The sequence below is a fragment of the Dermacentor andersoni genome, chromosome 5 (genome assembly GCF_023375885.2).
Source record: "Dermacentor andersoni chromosome 5, qqDerAnde1_hic_scaffold, whole genome shotgun sequence".
In the NCBI taxonomy this organism is placed as follows: Eukaryota; Metazoa; Arthropoda; class Arachnida; order Ixodida; family Ixodidae; genus Dermacentor; species Dermacentor andersoni.
This window is the reverse complement of record NC_092818.1, coordinates 189,239,179-189,252,381: the sequence shown is the minus strand read 5'-3', so window position 1 is coordinate 189,252,381 and position 13,203 is coordinate 189,239,179. Positions and strand designations below refer to the sequence as shown.

General features: G+C 46.9%; 1 protein-coding gene across 1 annotated transcript; it reads left to right on the top strand.

The window, feature by feature from the left end:
• Nucleotides 1-1,969: 1,969 nt before the first annotated feature.
• On the top strand, nucleotides 1,970-11,420 carry LOC126532310 (uncharacterized). The gene is made up of 4 exons (XM_050179995.3): nucleotides 1,970-3,482; nucleotides 4,208-5,897; nucleotides 6,600-6,749; nucleotides 8,966-11,420. The coding sequence occupies exons 1-4, from the start codon at nucleotides 1,970-1,972 to the stop codon at nucleotides 9,177-9,179; spliced, it is 3,567 nt and encodes a 1,188-aa protein (XP_050035952.2). The 3' UTR covers nucleotides 9,180-11,420.
• Nucleotides 11,421-13,203: the final 1,783 nt, after the last annotated feature.

Sequence of the window (13,203 nt, the reverse complement as noted above, 5' to 3'; positions counted from 1 at the left end):
TGTCTCTAACGTCCAGTAGTGCGGAAATCTTGCGTGTATTTTTTAAGTGCTGTTAAACCAACGGTGAAGTGCACAATTACGTTTACATTCACCATGTGCAACGTATACTATCATGCAGCGTTCATTAAGACTTGTGGAAAGTCGTCTCACGTGAACTACCACCAGCGCGGTTTGAAAAGCGTGCAGAAGTTTTTCGACAACGCGTGACCCCGTGGGACTCAGTATTATGCGTTTCTAGAGGCACCGCTAGCCTGAGTATTTGGCCGAGCACTGACGCTTATTTAGGTCAAGAACACTGCGAGCAAGAACTTGAACATGGAGCTCAGAGATTCTATCTGCGCGCCCTTCCAGCACGTTAAAGCTGGAGCAAACTGACGGTCAAAATGCGGTAACGCTCGCTCCGTTAACAAATATGCCAAAATTGACGTTATGTACAATTCGCCGCAGCGTCTCAGACGCTATGACGAAGACGCGAGGCTTCAGGTTCGATTCCCTGTTTCAATGGCCCCATTCCGATGGGGGTGGAAAGCAAGAGCCCGGATGGATGCATTCATACACAGGGGCACGTTGAACAATGCCAGGTTGGTTGAACATTGAACGCACACAACCTCCACTACTTCGGATAAACTTGCCAGCAGTTGGAGCTTAAGCAAAGGAGAACGCACTCCGCGCCATTGGAATGTTCACTGAACGTGAGAACAGTAGGCGCTCGTATTATCAGCTGAAAATAGGCACAAGACTAAAGAACTTGCGTTAAATGGCCATTCAATGAAAATTGTAAGTATTAAAGATTCGGAATATTGCCAACAGTACTGAATAAGACCTAAATACCTCATATTAATATCTCGAATGACCACCCGCTGTTACTTTTCTGTGTCATACGGGGCATACAGGCATGACTTCAACAGAGAGCTAGAAAGAGTGAAGCAAAATTCTGCCATAGTAGCCGATAGACAACAAATAGTTTCTGATGATGACCTGTAGGCCATCTCGTATTGCGGTGTTTCTCCAGAGTGCTCATCCTGAGAAGGTAAGTTGGGTGCCCCCTAGTGACTGGCAAAGAAAATATTTTTTTTTTGTATGAACTGCTGAATTTGCGAAAGAAAACATATACTCAGTACTCGCTTCGGCAATTAGCTATATGAGAAATAACAATGTATGTGCGTTATTTATCGCTTGATTCGGTGCGGAACTTTCCGAACCCTTTGATTTATTAAGCGAACACTTCACGCGCATACTGCCAGAGTCATACACGGAGCTCTTGTCAACAAGAGAGAAGGAAATGTGTGCTGTGTTCTCTAGAACAATATGGCTGGATAGAAACATGTAAGCGGAAACTTTCAAGTAGCTTTAATTAGGGGGCTGAAGTTAGCGTCTCGCGGTAGCTACGCTTGTACCTACGTTTGCAGAATTATCTTGAAATCGTGAAGTGACAGCGTTGCATTTTTGATTTTGTTGTTTCTATTGCATCTCGCCGAGATATACGTGACGCCGTAGCAACGTCGCTCTTGTGTGACATTCGACGATAGGGATCACCGAGTGTGCAAGGCTGATTCTGTGTTGCGCCAGCATCACGACGCTCTTAGGATACGGAAGGAAGGGTGAACCGGTTCGTTACCTCCTCGGCTTCTAATTGGATCGTGGATGCGTAATCTGGCACCGTCCGGAATCCTTCGTAGAGGAAACATTGAGGTGGAGATATAGGCGATCAGCATTCAAGGTTTCTCTCCCGTTCCATTGACTTCGTTTCTCCGACCCCCTTTCAAAACACGACAAACACGAAGCCGGGCACGGAGGCAAGGTGAAGGAGGAAGGGGAAGGAAATGAAAGGAGGGAATTCGCTCTTTGAGAGTTCAGTGCCTCTTAGGAACGGCGTCAGTGCACTCGATCATAACGTCGCCAAGCAGCATTTTAGAAGAGAGCGCCATACACACCGGCAGCACCAGACATTGCTGACACTGTTGCGGAGATGACGCCGTGTCACGCATTACTTATAATTTGCCTGTTGGCAATTGTCTCTGCGGGAGATGTACCGCAGGTCTACACAGAGACAGGCCTCGTCTCTGGAGAACGGTTAACTGTCAACAAGCGCCAGGTGGACGCGTTCTTAGGAATACCGTATGCTACGCCTCCCCTTGGAGACCTGCGCTTCAAGAAACCAGAGCCCGCCAAGCCCTGGAAGGGAACGCGCAGTGCTACGAAGAAGCCACATCCCTGCGTCCAGACGGACTTGCCGTTGGCGGAAAAGCTTCCATTCAATTATTCCAGCGCGAGCGAGGACTGCCTTTACCTGAATGTGTGGAGACCGGCGAAGCATTGTGCAGCATCCTTATCAAAATGTGACGCTAAGCTGCCCGTCGTCGTCTTCATACATGGTGGAGGATTCCAATGGGGAGACTCGGCGCTGTTCTTGTACGACGGAAGCAACTTCGCGCCGACAGCGAACGTCGTGTTCGTGACATTCAACTACAGAGTCAGCATTTTCGGGTTTCTGTCGCTGGACAACAAGGAGCTTCCAGGAAATATGGGACTCTGGGACCAACATCTTTTACTCAAATGGGTTCGTGCCAACATCGGTTACTTCGGTGGTGACGCCGACGATGTAACTCTTTGGGGACAGAGTGCTGGAGGTGCTTCGGCCGGATTTCACGCTGTTTCGCCGCACAGCAAAGGACTGTTCAAGCGCCTCATCATGCAGAGCGGCACGCCAGCGCTCACAATCCTCAATGTGTCCCACAGGAGGGCGGCCAGGATGTCAGCGGTGGCAGACACCGTCGGGTGCTTTGACCATAAGCGTAGCTTGATGGAGCAGGTCGAAGACGTACTGTCCTGCATGAAACGGGTGGACGCGCGTAAGATACTCGATGCTGTCAATGCTGAAAAGCCACTGAACCAATTCTACCCGCCCACACACGGTGACGAGTTCCTTCCTGGTGACCCTCTTTCCGATGGCACCTGGAATCACCTGAACACCAAGGAACTGTTTACGGGACACACGGCAAACGAGGGCAACTTCCTCGTGCGCAATATACGGCGTTCGGCGCCCGTTCTCGAGAACATCCTGAAGGATGACTACCGCTTTATTACGACCATCGTTCTGTCGGTAATGTTCCAGATACCTGTGTCCTCCGGCAGGCATATTGTGAAAGAGTACTTCGGCGACTACGACGAAAAGCACAGCAAGAAAAAGGTGCTCGAGATCCTGGACGACATGTTCGGCGACGTTGTCTTCAACTGCCCCACGATGTTCTTTGCGGAAAAGGCGTCCCAGCAAGGCATCAATACGTACGCGTATATCTTTGCCCATGTTCCCTCCACTACGCCCTGGCCCAATCCAAAAGGCCCAACACATGCGGACGACATCCCTTTCATGCTGGGAACCCTAGATTTTTTTGCTGACCCGTCGAAGCTCACAGATGTCGTGACCGAGAAAGCCAAGCATCGTCTCGCTATCGGGGCAGCGAGAATCACACCAGAGGAACGTGAGCTTGCTAACCAACTCCAGGAGATGCTCTCCACGTACTTCAGAACAGGGTACGGTGAAAACAAGAAAAGCATGCCCAATTATAGTTTTTGCAGAGTTCGCAAACATGGGAATTCCCAATGTCAATGCGAGAACAAGTGTTGTTTTTTTGTTTCATGCTCAAAGTTTCCTCTACAGCTTCAAATGGTGATTAGCAATGTTTCTCTCAGAATGTTGAAGGTATCAGAAATAACTAGTTGTATTTAGTTGAAGTAGTCACTCTCGCTGTTCTTATTTACTATGCGATGTGGTGTCGCCTTGTTTAAGAATGGTTACCAGTTTCTAAGAGGCAAAACTATATATCAGTTCAAACGCTGTTACCGGGAAAGTAAAAATAATATTTCGATGTGTTGCCGCCTTGTTTAAGGATGGTCACCAGTTTCTACGAGGCAAAACTATATATCAGTTCAAATGCTGTTATCGGGAAAATAAAAATAATATTTCAACAACTTTTGACGGATATAACTTGGAAACGAACAGTTTTGTTTATTGTTATCCGGACAGCCAATGATGTTTTCCGAGCAAACAACAAGTCGTGAATGTGAATCAATCATGATGCGTGCTCGCTACGCATAGGTAATTAATGGTTTTCGACACGCTTCTCTTGTTCCTCATTACGTCATTCGCTCAAACGCAACCGAGGCAGACGGGTGCACAAGACGCCGTACGGACGCTATGATTGAGTTTTCGGACAACCGCCGTGCGCGTATGGTCCTGTGGAAAAGGTCTTCTACATCCTGAAGAAACAATTCAACGACTCACCGTGTTGTGTAGAGCAGCACAGTTGCTCGATCATGTCTTCGTCTTTAAGATTTTGCAGCAGTGGGTGGATATGTGCCAGTGTCTGCATCGTGACCTATCTCCTGAACTACGGCCTCGCCTCTCCCGTGGTTCGTATACACGCAGGATCTGTGAAGGGAAAACAAATACAAACCGATTATGGTGATGTCGACGCCTTCCTCGGAATCCCGTACGCGCAGCCACCAGTCGGGAACCTTCGTCTGTCTAGGCCGCGACCTGCTGAAGCCTGGAATGGAACCTACGCTGCGACCAAGTTTCCTGCTCCATGTTTTCAACCAGACCAGGTATTCAACAACGACGCGCGGCTAAACTATTCTTCGTCTTCTGAAGACTGCCTCTACATTAACGTCTGGCGGCCAGCAAGCGCCTGCATCAACGAATCGGCTTGCGAGACTGCGGAGCTTCCTGTACTGGTGTTTCTGCACGGCGGAGGCTTCCAATTCGGGGATTCCGGACTGCGCATATACGACGGCACAAACTTCGTGGCACGGACGAACGTGGTCTTCGTTAGTCTAAACTACCGCGTGTACTTTTACGGGTTCCTCTCTGCAGAACGTCCAGCTCTTCCGGGAAACATGGGCCTCTGGGACCAGCTCATGGCGCTCAAGTGGGTGAAACGCAATATACGTCGTTTCGGCGGCAACGAGCGAGACGTGACGCTCAGTGGTCACAGCGCGGGCGCAATAGCGGCTGGCATGCACGCCCTTTCACCACAAAGCCGGGGCCTCTTCAGGAGGCTGCTCCTGCAGAGCGGCACTCCGCTCACGATGATCGTCGCGCTCTCGTACAGCGGAATCACTAAGTTCGTGAACACTGCGGTCACGCTAGGCTGCTACGACACTGGCCTAAGTCTGGACGCGCAGATTGGCAACGTCGTTGGCTGCCTCAAGCGCCTGGACCACGTCTCGATCCGCACCAGAATGGCGGCAGTGAACATCAAGCGTCAAATGTTTCTTCCGGTGTACGGCGACGACATGCTGCCTTTCCACCCGCTGGATGAGAAGAACACGGATATACACATCAGAGAGGTGTTTCTCGGGACTGTGCGGGACGAAGGGACCTTCATCGTGTACGCGCTTCGTGCCGCCATGCCTTACCTAATGCAGTTCTTCGACCTCGACTACAGGCTGGCCGTGACGCTAGGGCTCAAGTTTGCGTTCGACATCCCCACACACACGGGAAAGAGCATCGTGCGAGCCTACTTCGGAGATTACAGCGTCTCCCACGACGACGGCACGATTGTGGATATTCTTTCCGAGTTGATAGGCGACGCCGCGTTTGACTGCCCCACGAACCTGTTCGCCACGAAGGCGGCAGAGCAGGGCGCCCAGACGTACCGCTACCTGTTCGCATACAAGCCTTCGTACAGCTTCTGGCCCGACTGGGCTGGCATCGCTCACGGGTGCGAGTTGCCGCTGACCATGGGATCGCTGGGGTCGTTCAAGAGCGAGCCTCGATTCACTTCGGCCAGTGGAAAGTACGGGGACGAAATGAGGAACGGAAAGGCTTCGCAGGAGGATAAAATGTTCATGGAAGAGCTGCTGCAAATATGGTCCGCCTTCATTAGGGATGGGTATGTGAGTGAAAGGGGAGCACTGCTCGGAGAGCACCTGCGTCCTCGGTGTTCAGAGAACGGAAACACATCACACCATCCTATCCGACGGGCAACGTTTAACGCTCTACTGATTAAGTGGTATCCCAAACCGCCAGTCATCAATACTGATGACATGTGAAAAACATGCGGAAAATATAATCAGTCCCAGAGTAATATTAATATTCCATTATTTTATTTGCCATACTGCCACTCAGGAGGTGCCTTTACCATAATTTTTTCAAAAAATTCTCCTGTCCAATTCGCTAACTCAAAAAAAAAAAAGAGAAAGAAAAGAAAGAGAACTAGATGTTAGTTCAGTTGAAGAAATGATAAACGGCTTCGCTTCTGAGTCCCAATCCCCGTCACAGAATGTCTTGATAGCTCTTTAGAGAAGCGGCCCTAATATGTCACAGGAAAATCAAGCTGTTCGATGAATGGCGTTCTTCGACGTTTCATATTTATCGAAATGGTTTTTAGATTTTTAATGCTTACCCACACGTTTTTTTACATGATAAAAGGACGCCGATATAACCATTTGTTTCCAGGGGCGCAAGCATGAAACTTAAGATTATAGAAGGTAAAAAATAAATACAGATGGGTCTGTCGACAAATAATTCTATACCAAGCAAAGGCTGGCCTAAAGAACGTAAAGTACAACTGGTATGTCTCCTTCTCTATTAGGAAGCCAAAGATTCCACTGTCGAACGCTGAGTGGCCCAAGTACTCGGCCGAGAACCCGGAGTTCGTGTACCTGCAGCCCAACAACTACACCCGAGGCTTTGGTCCCAAGAAGGAACGTTGTGAATACTGGAGACCGTTCCTACTCAAGCAGTAAGTATCATCACTCGTGGTCATGTCTGTACTATAGTCGTCGGTATCACCGTGCTGTTGTCCCACCGGATGGGCACGAATTAGGGAGCCGCGGTCAGAGAAACATGCGGTACTTCCGGGAGACGGACTGTCATTTAAGAAGCTTTAGCTCGCGCCGAACTCCGATGCCACCTATTCAAATGCACGTAAAACGTAGAGCCGCTTTTCTGAGATAACCTGTGGGCCGATTTTAATAAAATGTGTTGTATTTGAGAGAGAATGTTAAATTCTAGCATCTAATGGAACCGAAATGTTAATTTAAGGCCCGAATTTTTTAAGAGCAACTTTCAAAAGTTGGTAAGGCTGAAAAAAAAAAAATGGAAGCACGAACTTTACAAATTCGTAGTTTTGTACTAAGAACAGATATCGCAGTTCCGTAAACTGCATCCATTAGAGCATCCAAAGCAGAAAAATTTGATTTACCAAGCTACATGTTACGTGAATTTCTTAGATCGCTTGTAAGGGTATTGCAAGAGTCCTTCTCGATATCAGTGGCCTACTTGAGAGCCATATATAATACAGCAAATTTTTACCCTTTAGATCTACTAATATATACAATTCCCAGAATTTTGTTATTGTTTTTCATTGCTGAGTTACATAGTTGCAAACTTCATAGTTTAGTTTCCTGGAAATTGGCGATATTCAACAATTTTTATTAAAAAATTGACGATGTAAATTAAAAATTTGCTACCAACAGTCACTAGATTTAAACTATTTCTTTAAAACGCAAGGAAGCTCATCGAATTTGATGCAACGATTGGGGAGCAAACCTATTTCTTCTTTCCCATGTATTTAGATCGGAAACCCTGAGCTAAAGCTTCCTATTAAGTGCTCCTCCTTGTTTCTTTGTTTACTCACTAGCTATGAAAATTAGGTGTGAGAGAGCGGGCGGCTTCAAGAGCTGCGTTGTCTTTGTAATGCAGGGTCATGTAGGTGGTGCCATCATTGCCGCTTGCTCGTCGCCCTCTTTAGCTATGATCTGCTCGTTGTCCGTGTAATACCACACGGAATTATGACATCCTATATATACATTCTCCTCAGCATTACGTTAGTTTGTATTCACAGCAATGCTATCCGCTGCATGCTTAGAAGTAGTAGTCAAGCTCTTGACTGGGAAGGCTTAAGAGTGAGGATCAACGGTGAATATCACAGCAACCTTCGGTTTGCAGATGACATTGACCTGTTCAGCAACACTGGGGACGAATTACCACATATGATAGAGGACCTTAACCGAGAAAGTGTAAAGTGGGGTTCAAAATTAATATGCAGAATACCAAGGTAATTTTCAATAGCCTGGCAAGGAAACAAGTATTGAGGACCGCCAGTCAACCTCTAGAGTTTGTACAGAAGCACGTTTACTTAGGCCAATTACTCACAGGGGAACCTGATCATGAGAAGCAAATTTACAGAAGAATAAAAATGAATTGGAGTGCATACGGCAGGCATTACCAAATCCTGACTGTTAGCTTACCCATGTCGTCGAAAAGACAAGTGTACAGTCATTGCATTCTACTGGTGCTAACATATGGGACAGAAATTTGGAGGTTAACAAAGAAGCTCCAAAAGAAGTTAAGAAGCGCGCAAAGAGCAACGGAACGAGAAATGTTAGGCGTAACGTTGAGAGACAGGAAAAGAGCGGTGTGGATAAGAAAGAAAACGGGGATAGTCGATATTCTAGTTTATAATAAGAGAAAAGAATGGAGCTCGGCAGGCCATGTAATGCGCACAGTAGATAACTTGTCGACCGTTAGAGTTACACAACGGACACCAAGGGTAGGGAAGCATAGTCGAAGAAGGCAGCAAACTAGGTGGAGTGATGAAATTAGGAAACTCGCAGACCCAAGTAGGAATCAGCTAACGCAAGACAGGGATAATTGGACATTGCAGAGAAAGGCCTTCGTCCTGTAGTGGACATAAAAGTAGGCTGGTGATGATAATCATCATGATTATATTAACAGGTATACCATTATATCGATCCCTTTACATCTCGTAGTCACCATAGAGTTCATAACGAGGAACTGCAATTAGTGTGCGTGCCACCTGCTAGAAAATAGCGACTGCCCAATGCATCGTGAGGGACAGTGAGGCTGGCCAGGACACGCACTTCCTGTATCATCTAAGGCTATCAGGTGAGTTCGAGTATGATGTTGAAATGTAAAAATATTGTGCTGGTGCAGGAGCGCAGACGTATCGACTGAGAAGACGTCACGGTGGTCCGAGCCGTCGTCCACGGACCCGTCGCCACCTGCCAAGCCAACACGACCTGCTGTGCAGTATACGGCTCCCAAGAGTGACGTCAGACTGGAGCTGTACTCTAGCTCGTACATTCCAGAGCCGTCTATCGTGCTGTTCACTTTCTTCGCCTTCATCATCTGGATTTGCATGGCGTAGTTATATCCCGATAGTAGTTATATTTCTCGATAAGTACCAGAGTCTAGAATCATCGTCCATCACTGAGCCAATCAACTCACTTCCTTTTGGTATCTTTGTAAGAGTGAGAAAATAATGAGGTAACGGCAGGGGGGTCAACTTGCAAAAACAAAATAAGTACAACTGTTTGTACTGTATAATGCATAGCGATCTTGATGTAGCGACTTCATGGACTTTATTAGGTAGTGCGCGGATGCCTGGTTCAAACATTTCAGAATGCGAAAGTTTTCGTCATCACGCAGCTTCCGCCTACTTTTGTACACATAGAAAAAGTAGTTCACTTTGTCTTCTTTAGTAACTTACAAAAGTAGGGGCAGCTGCGTGACAGCGATGTTCGTCTTTGGCGCTGTTTCATCCTGGAAAAATTTACGGTAATAAGGCAGGTGGTCAACAAATAGAAAAAAATTGAGAGCGAAAGAAAGGCAGAGAGGCTGTCCAGTCTGATACCCCTCACGTGGGGGAGTGAAAGAGATAGAGAGAAAGTGAGTACGAAAGTTCCAGATTAAGGCACGCGCACTTGAGGCACAGCGCTTCTACAGTCGAGCAGAGGCCCAGCTTCTCATCACCCAGAAAAGCATGTGAGTGCTTCTTCAATCAGTATTCAGTAGGAATATTAACTAGCATGATTACAGAAGCACTCAACATTTGTTCGTTTTTGGAGAGATAGTCCATTGTGAATGTTGTGGCCGGAGGCCAGCCATTTCCATCAATGTCTTCTTCGTATTTAGTGGTTTGTTATGGAATGTCTCATAACGCGTCATTTTTATGCTTGAAGCAGCTTCTTTATAGCAATAGACACAAATACTATCACGGACATATGTAAAGGTAACGTTTTATATCAGAAGTAAATATGTGATCCTAAGATAGGTTGCATGCCTAGCCGCTGAGGTGTGCTTCTCTCGTTAGACTTTCTCAGAATGGAGGTACATGCAAATTATATGTGTTACATAGGCAGTTCTGAAGTGTGAGATGGTGAGAGATTTCCAGTGTGTTCTGAGTCAAATCGGCGACGTGCTATTGCACTTTCAAGGTGCTGGAAAAGTGCTCTCCAAATGAAGGGAGCAGAGTGCGCACTTGGTGGAAGTCGCCGCACATGCTTCGCGAAATTATTGTTTCACCTGCTTGGCGACACCTCGAGGTGCATCGTTGGATAACCTTGCGACATAATTTGCTCTGCTGAGATCTAAGGGGTCTCTCTTTGCCACATCAAGGAGCGACGCTAGGAAATATAGAGGACTGCCTTTTTTAACGCCTACCCCTCTCAGAATACGGGCATTTATGGCCGTGACATTCATGTTGCCTACTACGCTGCACAAACGACCTCTCTGATAACCTATTCTGGCGAATTTTTCTCCATTACAGCTGTAACAAAAGTCTAAAGTATTGATCTGGGATCCCAGCTGTTTTTGCTATTTTTGCTCTCTTAAATTTTTATCTGCCGCTATCGCCTTTATTAGGTGGGGCTCGCATAGATGACTCATGCGTCGGAGTCTTAGGTGTTTGCTCTGCTAAGAATGCTATGTCGACTCTGTTGAAATATAACGATTGCAACGCTGCATGGTCGCAGGTAGCAGTTAAAGTGGGTGCTACAGCAAAGCCCTACTTAGTGAACCAATTGTGATTGCGACGTCGCACGTTCAAGACGACTATCCCGGCGGTCATTCCTAGGGGAATACATAGTAGAAATGTTGTCTCAGATGTTCCTAAACGCATTCAGTAGTTGTTTGTTCCAATTAGTTTTACCTGGTCCAATGATGAATTAGGCAGGATCAAAAATTCGTTGTCTAAGCTTCCCGTCTCCACAGAGACAGCCACAGAAATACGTGGAATGCATTGACCCGACCATGCCACTGGGCACGTGGAGGCTGACTATACCATAATGTCGACATCCGGCCTCATACTGAGCTCACAGTGCTAAAGAACTGTACACGGTGAGAAAAAGGTTTGCTGCGAAGCACCACACGTGCGCCAATGTCCTTACCTGCATGGCCCAACAGATGTGGCCCCATAAAATTCAGCTAAAGAAAATACATCGTTGGACCAATGTTGTGCTACATGGCCTATCCAATAGACGGCGGATTTAGCGAAGCCAATATGAGAGTTGCCCATTCATGATTCTCATTGCTTTCCCATTTGTGCCGTGAGACTTGCGCGGATTTACAATGTATCATATTTTGTAAATAAAGCACTTTTCCTTCGTTTTGCCTAGAAATAATGTTTCTTAAAACTTGTTCCCGCATTCCCGGTACAGCCATGTCTAATGGTGTTGAATGGTGACGAATGAGCTCCCATAAGGAAGCATTCGTACAATGTGAATGCGCTCGTACAAAGTGAATTGGTAAAATCAAGAACGGAAGCTAGCTTATTAGGTAAGCGTCGAACTTATAACTTAAATAATATATTTGGTTATTATAGATCATGGCTAGAGCACGATCCTGAAAAGGACTATTCGAGCGTTATTCGTGCTAATGCCTGCATCTCTTGTAGTCTTCTGTACTCAGTTAAGAGAGATTGCAGCCTTCATAAATAAATAAAAAATATAAAAGCTGAAGTCCTTCGAAGAAAGTTTAGAATTGTCCATACATACAACGTAGGAGACTGAGCATCACTATGTGTAATTTTGTTAGGTAGAAAATTAAGAGACAAAGAAAAGACTATACAGTTGCATATACAGGCGCACCGTAGCAATGGCCAGAAAGAACCACCTGCGCAAGGTTATGACGTCATCGTCGTAGTTCTCACAGCAATGCTCTTGATCAGTTGTAACTGTTCTGTAGCATTACCCTGGGCGGCAAAAACACCATACCGGAGCGTGTAAAATGAGTAAGCTGAAGCACAGTTGTAAGCCTTCAGACTAGAGACGTGGACAACGTCACTGGACGACATGAGATTTGACGATGTGGGATTGACGAAGGCAATTTCGAAGGTGACAGGAGTCACCTGATACAGCAGACGGTATGGTCCCTTGTACCAGGAAATGAGCTTTCACAGCGAAGCTATTTATGCGGGCCTTATGCTGTCGTTGTCGGACGTCACTAAGATTATCGTCATCAGCAATGGCTCGAGCGTCGTCGTCTTCTTCCACAGCTAGCTTCATTGCCTCTCGTCATTCCAGCGTACAATACGCGGATTGGGGAAAACCTACGAGTTTGATGACGAGCGGACTCATAAGCAAATATTAGGCATGGAAGAACCACGTACCAATAACGGTGATCTGCCGTAACATACATAGCCAACATGGCTGTTAGAGTGCTGTCGAAGCGCTCCGTGAGGCCCCTAATCTGGGGATGGTAAGAGATGGTCAGTCTATGCTGAGTAGAAGAGCAACAGATAATTTCAGCAATCATCCGGGTCTAATAGTGGTCAGTAAGCAACTGTCGCGGATCACCGTGAAGTAAGATCACGTCGCGTAGCTAGAAATGTGCAACATCTGTTGCACAACTGGCCGGCAGTGCCCCGGCGATCGAGTAGCGCGGCGTAATCAGTAGCCACGGCTTCCCATTTCTTTCCCAAGATAGATATGAGAAACGAAATTAGAAGGTCCAGTACAACTCGACAGAACGGTTCCGTGGTGACATCAATCGACTGAAGGTGACCAGCAGGCCGCAGTAAAGGCGTTTTGGGACGTTGACATGATTCGCGAGCGGCCTTGTAATGGCGGAAGCCTGGCCAAAAGAAACAATGACGGACACGTTCGTAGGTGCGAGATACACCAAGGTATCCGGCAGTGGTTGCACCATGAAGTTCGGTGATTACGCCCTGGTGTGAATGTCTAGAGATGACCATAAGGAGGTCAGGTCCGTCAGGAGAGAAATTACGGCTGTATAGAACACCTTACTAAGCATACTTTTCCTGGCGCAAAGTAGAAGAACATGAAGCAGGGCAGGAAAAAGGAGAGAGATGGAGGAGCACACACATCCAAGAGCACACACTGGTGGCGAGATGCATCATTACGCGATGATTTCAGGCGTTTGGTGATCACTCA

Excerpts from the sequence above, each read along its gene's own strand:
- LOC126532310 (XM_050179995.3), top strand. The coding sequence starts at position 1,970 with ATGACGCCGTGTCACGCATTACTTATAATTTGCCTGTTGGCAATTGTC. Across the intron at positions 3,483-4,207 it reads GAGAATCACACCAGAGGAAC|TTTTCGGACAACCGCCGTGC; the intron begins GTGAGCTTGCTA and ends GCTATGATTGAG. Across the intron at positions 6,750-8,965 it reads AGACCGTTCCTACTCAAGCA|GAGCGCAGACGTATCGACTG; the intron begins GTAAGTATCATC and ends GTGCTGGTGCAG.